Source organism: Pseudomassariella vexata (assembly GCF_002105095.1).
Source record: "Pseudomassariella vexata strain CBS 129021 chromosome Unknown BCR38scaffold_12, whole genome shotgun sequence".
Lineage (NCBI taxonomy): Eukaryota > Fungi > Ascomycota > Sordariomycetes > Amphisphaeriales > Pseudomassariaceae > Pseudomassariella > Pseudomassariella vexata.
In genome coordinates, this window is record NW_024467967.1 from 1,363,971 (window position 1) to 1,371,408 (window position 7,438).

General features: G+C 48.8%; 2 protein-coding genes across 2 annotated transcripts; both read left to right on the forward strand.

Moving 5' to 3' along the window:
* The first annotated feature begins 153 nt into the window (after positions 1–153).
* BCR38DRAFT_444526 (uncharacterized protein) lies at positions 154–1,690 on the forward strand. The gene is made up of 3 exons (XM_040860946.1): positions 154–585; positions 739–1,398; positions 1,447–1,690. Exons 1-3 carry the CDS (start codon positions 520–522, stop codon positions 1,450–1,452), a joined length of 732 nt encoding a protein of 243 aa, XP_040712720.1. The 5' UTR covers positions 154–519; the 3' UTR covers positions 1,453–1,690.
* Positions 1,691–1,945: 255 nt separating this feature from the next.
* BCR38DRAFT_488468 (uncharacterized protein) lies at positions 1,946–3,070 on the forward strand (the record flags this gene model as incomplete). Its single annotated transcript, XM_040864274.1, has 4 exons — positions 1,946–2,034; positions 2,086–2,212; positions 2,284–2,365; positions 2,418–3,070. 4 exons carry the CDS (start codon positions 1,946–1,948, stop codon positions 3,068–3,070), a joined length of 951 nt encoding a protein of 316 aa, XP_040712721.1.
* Between the last annotated feature and the right edge of the window lie 4,368 nt (positions 3,071–7,438).

Genomic DNA, 7,438 nt, shown 5'->3' on the forward strand with positions numbered 1-7,438 from the left:
GTTTTGCCGTTCAAAGCTGGTGATAGAGGCGATGATAGCCAGACCATATGCTTCGGTATACTTGGTCCTTGGATAGGGACATTGATACATCGTATTCAAGAGGCAAACCCGCCGTTTAACAAGATTTCTGGGTGTTGGAGATCCACTGTGTCCCAAAATGTGATGTCATTGCTTTCCAAATCTGGGTTCAACCCTTGTCAGTTATCCTGGATCCACTCAGCATAACCAACTGTTGTTGGTTTGAAGTGAGGTTTTCAGGGTCCAACTGGTACCAAAACTGGAACACTGGAATTCCCGCCGTTGGATTCCAAGGTCGAGGGTCCTTGAGATGCCTATTTGGTCAATTCCTCTTCTCGGCCACTTGGAGATATCGACAAGGGAAGCATATTCATGAAACCGGATTACCTTGACGAGACTTCGGCATTTCTTTGTTCCTCGCTCGTGAACACCAGGTCTTAAGAAAACATTTTGCCCGTTTTAAGAATCTTGATCATGGCAACTGTGTCACCATCATAGCCCATGACAATATGGCTGCTGTCAGACCTTTACAATCCTGTTGAACATCTTTGGAGTCAACAATATCTGGTATGTAAATCTGCACAATTTTCGGGTTTTCCTCCACACTCATGTGGGCATAATAGATGCTGTTTCGCAGGTCGTAGGTTTTGGGTCATGAGTTACGAGTTGCGCTTGTTGATACATTGTTCCAACGAACCACACTGACCCCCCCTATTGTAGCGGTGCCCGATACCTCTCAACGACACTCTATCTCCAGAGCATACGTCACTTATACACGCTGTTGATGGTAAAGTGACACCTGGAACGAGAAAAATGGAAACCCCGTATGTGGACAAGCGTCCACGGTCGCCTTCACCTTCGTATTCACCATCACCGCCGCCTCCTACACGCCCCCGAAGACGAGTGAAGAAAGCCATCGGCCAAGTTGGACGTGCATCAGAAGTAGAAACGTCACAGGTCCTACCAGCCGTTGAGGAGATTGTCGACTTGGTTCATCAACCTAGATCGGAACGGACGTCGCCCACAGATGCACCACCTTCCAAGAGACCTTCTAGGCGGCGACGAAGAACGCAGAGCAGTTGGGCCGCAGCCCCAACGGACGACACTGTGCACGCTGCGGAGGAGATTGTGGATTTGGTCCATCAAGTTCAACTGGAGCCTACATCGGCGCCGAATGTAGAGTCATTGGAGCGGCCGCGCGGACGAAGAAGAAGGACACAGGGTGGTCAACAACAACAACTAGTTCAAGCAGCCCCTACTCAGACGTCTCCTACAACATCCCCCGGTGGCTCGAGCTTAACCTTGAAGCTAGACTTAGACCTCGAAGTGGAGGTATCATTGAAGTCGACGATTAAGGGAGATTTGTTATTGACATTGTTTGTGAGTTGTGCCCCTTCTATTGTCCCCTACCTTTGCTCATACATACAGGCCTAAGTGGCAATACACCTATTATGATATGATGATATGATGATAGGGGTTTTGAAGATAAGGCAGAACAAAACGAGATTGGGTCAATGCAAGAGTACCCCTCGCAAGAGGCATGGCGTTTCTGGTTTTAGATTGAAATAGTTCTGTTGAACAGAAGTATATCGGACCTCGGATTTAGTACATTCATTGTGTGTTAAAAGTATTTTCTGAACATAATTTGGTGAATTCAACAGAGTACATATTGCAACCCTAATATCTGGTCGTGATTCATAGCAACCTGAAAACTATAAAAGCCCCGCAACCTGTTTCGAAGTTCAGCATGTTAAGAAAAAGGTTGTCATCGCCGCATAATAATCCAAAAGATAAAGCAAGAACTATAGACTTTATTACCAAATCTTTCTCGACACCGAGGTCTTGAAATCAAAATTAAATACAAGATCACTCACAACGATACTCTGCCTTACCCAAACCCAACCAGCAACGGGAGGATCAACCGAACATGACGACAACACAAGGCCAGGAATCCATCCAGTTTGAACTGTGGACAGAGCCTGACTTAAACAAAAGCCATGGGCTACTTTTTAAGCAGTAAGTGCGTTTCTGGATGCAGGCTCGGCGAGCACTAGCCGATATCTACAGCCTCTGGAACAACCATGATCTCAGTGATGTGAAGATCGTGTGCCATGAGAGGTGCTGGCACGTCCACACCAGCATCCTCGGAGCGCAGTCACAGTTCTTCTTGAAAGCATTCACGGGAAACTTCAAGGTAAAAACACAGTCCCACTGGATGAGAGCCTATGTTCATAGGACTCGACACAATCTACTAATGACCCGTAGGAGGCGACCGAACGCGTCCTTGACCTTAGCGAAGAAGAGCCCAGTATCGTTGAAAAGGCTCTGGAATACGCATATAGTGGCGGTAGATACATGCATATTTATTCGAAATTGCCCCGCTAACGATTACCTCGTAGGCTTCTCGGTGGAAATATTAGTGCCCACAACAAAAACAAACGACGTAGTTAGCAGTGCCGATACGGTAGGTACTGTACCACACGACGGCCCATTTGTGACTCTAGTCAAGCTGTACAAGCTAGCAGACTTCCTTGTCATGAAAGGGCTCAAGGAGCTTATCAAGAAGAGCTTCCATACCGTGGCCAAATACTGGAAGGGCAGCCTCGCCCGGAGCGAAGCCATGGGCCAACCTTTGTTCCAGGACGTTCTTCCGGCGGATTTCGGACATGCAGTACAACTCATCTACGAAGGGGAGTATGGGGACGCCGAAGCCCTCCGAGAATGCGCGTTACAGGTCGCCCTGTGCCTGTTCAAGTTGATCGCAGAAAACGACCGCGCGACGGCGTCAATCGTAGCGGCGAATACCGGGTTGGCGACGGATATGCTGTTGGAGCTGATTTTTCAGCAGAAGTCCCGCGATGAGGGGAGGGATGATGGCTGGAGTCGTGATAACTGGAGAGGGGAGTATTGGAGGGGGGATACCAAGAGGGGCAGTAGCACGAGTCTGATGACCTCATTCAAGTTTGGAAATACTGCGAATATGAGCCTCAAAGAGGCGCGTGATCAGGGGCTGGAGAGTCGGGAAGCCAGAAAAGTACGACTTGTCGAATGAAATACCAAGATATTGGTTGCCAAGATGAATTTTGAAGGGGCGCGAGATCAGGGGCCTGAAAGCCGGGGTCTGGATGGCTACTCGTACTACTGCGATGTCGGTCACTATGGAAGTGGCGGGTACGTATCAACACAGAAATGTTAACATCAGCTCTTGTGAACGCACCTTCCTTGTGTCATCTCTACGTCTTGGCCGATATTCCTTACGTCCATCGGAACTTCCAGCTGCAGCACCATCAAGCTAGTAGAAGCTAAGCCATCAAGTATAAAGCTTACCTATGCCACCGGCTTTTTGGTGCGCTAGAACAAATACTGGGCCTTTTTCGTAATCTGATCTATGACCTGACGCAAATCTTAGCCATCTCCGATTGGCATGGAATGGAGTAACTAGGATATAGTCCGCAATTGTATCAAAGGTATGAGACTTTTAAAAACCTTGTCAGTGACTTTCCAAAATCCTCGACGTTTTCTGGACTATAATTGTGATTTTGGATGGGCTGTAAGCAGCTTTTGTTTTTGTTCATGGCAACAGTGCGGCTGTATTAGAGTCGGTGGCATGGCTTTGAATATTGCGCAATGCTTGAGTAATCGTGATGCGAAGCCATGGAAAAAACTAGGCTCAGCATGGATGAGCACACTTCCCCTTTTCCTATTCCTAACAATACCGTGATGCAGAGAAGCATCGGTGGCATGGGTTACGTCAGAGGATTCCTAGCATCTCCATAACCAGCTTCAGCGTTTCAGATATGTTGCATCCTTTGTTATTATGTTCTTATTGGATCACATATACCCCCAATATGACCCCAATTGTCTTAGTGAGGTGTCATTCAACTTTTGGCTGACAGAAGGATCTGTCAGTCCTTCTTGCTGGCGGAAAGCGGAGTCTTCGTTCGCGCTCGGACAGGTTACCTTCCGTATCAATGTCGCAACAGGCCCTAATGACACCTGCGATCCAATAATGATGTGCTATGTCGATCGCGTTTTTATTTATTGTATTACGCTATTTCTTCGCTGAGCTAAATATCTCCGAATACGAGTTTTTATCAAGAGCCCTTGTCGTTAATGAGGAGAGCGCCAAGTTACGTACTGTGGAGCTTACTCAGCTAGAAAGAGTCGTAGGAGATAGGGTATTCTTTGTCAACTAAGCGACTGTCTAGAGCGGTTTATAGGTGATCTGGTCTGCCTCTCTACTCCACTGTGTACTATTATAACTTTTAAGTAGTCCTAAGCCTCTAGTAGTGTGATGCAGAATCCAGGGGGGGGTCTTGTGAGTGGTCATTTGATCTGGCTCCTCTCTTTGAGAACAAAGAAATCAGGCACATGAGTATTCCATATTGCCATAGGCGTAAAAGGCAAACTCCCACGCCTGAGACTCGTCACATGGAGTTGTCTTTATCTTTTTACGATGTCTTAGAAAGGACCTCAGCTCTTGAATGACCTTTGCAGCGCAAACGTCCGCTAAATGGATGGTTCTTGATGCAATCGGAAGAAAACCATTGATTACTCTCAAGGTGTGGTTCTGCATTCATATACTAAAGGTAAGGGCATGTCCAATGCCTTCGAAACCAAGTCATGCTGTGCTGAGCAAATTAGATAATTGAGGGCTCAGAATCATCAACTATCATGTAGTATCCCATTTGACCCGAGTCAACCCGTACCTTGAGAACCACCGATCAACCCCCTGCGACCTGCCACCTCGACAATATTCCGACTTCCCTCCGGAGCTGCGCCGGCCCATCTAGAATAAGGCCTGATCAATGAAAGCGATGAACGACTGGTCTTCATCGAAAGATACAATATGCGTGTGTTACCTATGGGTCATCTTGTGTCATCACTTCTCTGTCAAACAAGAATCCCAAGCCATGTGCACAGGCCTTCTGCCCAATCAAAAGCAACCGTCTACCCTGAACCATACCCCGGACCCTGCCCACAAATGGTCCAATAGCATGAAAGAGGGTCGGTCAAATCGGGGATCTTCGTTGAAACTCATATCGGGGAGATACTAAGGTGCGTTGTACCTGGATCCCAGAAGCGACGCGCTTGGGCGAGGCCTCAGCTGACCTTACACGAATGGTGACTGGACGCAACGCGGTGGCTAGATTTCTCCCGATCTGCGGCTACTATAGTAAGTAGCCACGTACATGACGGCTTCAGTCAAACCAGCTGAATGCTCTATTTTCTAAAGGCCTAGCCACCGTCGCGAATGAAAAACAGTCGACCGATGACGAGGACGAGTGCATACTACGCGACTGTGGGCATCTCTTTGATGATTTCCTGCCCTGTCGGGCAAGTATGCATGAATCTCATTGGCAACGCCAAGAGCTTCCCCTGGCGCTTAGATATGTCCCTGGGATTGGACCTGCGAGAGTTTCACGACTTCATGCCTTATCTCTGGAACCTTGGAGCTGTTCAAGATACCGATATTGGACTAATTGTGCAAATTGTTGGACCTTCCAGGCTATTACAACTGAATTGCCAGTTTGTAATACAATTTGCGCAACTATTTCCATACAAATCGGATTGTATTGAATGCGTGATGATATCTGGGGTGGGCAGTGAGGCACGGGATGGAGTTCGCCCCTGACAAGAGTGAGCTAATGCACTTTACTAGGGCCCGAGAGCCCTTGCCGCAAAGTATTCGCCTTGGGGACGCCACAGTGTCGCCGGTAGTCTCAGCGAGGTTCCTAGGAGTCTGGTTCGACCGCAAACTGACGTGGCACGCCCATGTTGAGCGTGTTAAAACAAAAATGGCAACTCAAAAGCTAGCCCTGACAAAGCTAGTCAATATGTCGTGGGGCTGCGATCTTATACGGGCGAGGCTGTTATATACGGTGGTTATCCGTAGCGCGATCGCCTTCGGAGCGACTGCGTGGCATACTATAAGTGAGGAACCGGCAGGGCCAGCTAAGAGCCTGATGGGGATACAGAACGAGTGTCTCCGGGTAGTTTGTGGCGCCCCCAAAGCGACGCCGGTTCGCCACCTGGAAGCAGAAGCAGCAATCCCGCCACTAGACCTCTATCTTAGTGCCCGGGCTGCTAAGTTTGAAGAACGGCTACGGCTTAGCGGGAAGAGAAATCTGCTTCGCAGCGCGAGTGCTAAAGCGTCACATATACTCCGGCAGGATAGGCCGGCGAAGAGGAAGCAGGCGTCGCAGCTACTCCGACCGGCAGGGTACACTATGGAGAAGGAGGCCCGGGGCTCCGAGTGGATGAGTGAGGAAAAGGAGGTCCCGGCTGCCCTCCTCGGCCACTGGAGGAAGAGATGGCTCACCGGAGCAGAGCATCACGATCGCCAGCGACGCGCTATCGCTGAGGAACCGGAGGGCCCTTCGATGCAGATACCGAAAGGGGGCAAGTATTTCGGCCTGAACCGACTGGAGGCGTCTACGCTGTGCCAGATCAGGACGGAAAAAATAGGACTAGCAGCCTTCTTATTCAAGACAGGGGCTTTTGGCGTGTACTCGCCGCTATGCCGCTGTGGCGACGCCCCTGAGACGGCAGAGCACGTAATCCTCTTTTGCGGGCTGTTGGAAGGACCGAGGGAACGATTGCGGGCCGCCATCGCACCACGGCCACTATACTCTCGCAGAGACCTCGCAACGGCAACAGGAGAACTAGTAGTTAGTGGGACTATTGTAAGGTGGCTGCTAGGGACGGGTCGGACAGCTTCAAGGCCCAGATAGCATCGATCTTCTCAGGGGGGACTTTGTTGGTAGGTTGAGAACCAACGTAGTATGGTAGTGGACGTAACGCAGTCGCCAATAGGGCGAACCGACGACGCAGCGTATGTATTTAGTCCAGCCATTAGGGCACGGTTTGACATACGGGAGTACTAGTAGAGGTACCGGGGGCTTCGAGCCTACGGCGTATTTAATAATGATAATTATTATTAGTTATTCTCTTTTATTCATGAATCATCACTGAGCTCTCCAATGCTTCTATAACTGTAGAGCTCTTCGTTGTTGGCGATTATTGCTCGTCCATACTCATTTTATCTATAAATTGGACATCCCCGAGGCTACAACTGTCAGATAGGGCACCTGGTTCCTAGGTTCCGAAATAATATGGCACTAGAGAAGACTAGTGTCACTTAAAGTTCAGACGGCGAAATGAACCCCTCTTCCCAAAAAACACCAAAGTTACGGTCCACTTAGGGGTCAGACACCTGAACAATGTACCTCCGACATTTTCTAAAGAATCTATAAAAGGCAGAGCAACGGGAGTTCGCGAGAACAGAACACAGACAAGAATACACCTCATTCGTATACAATCATACGCACTTCTGACTACTCGATTGGACACACGTGATATTCGACAACAACTGGCCATCAAGTGAAATTAACCTACATTGAGTTTTCTTTATTTAACC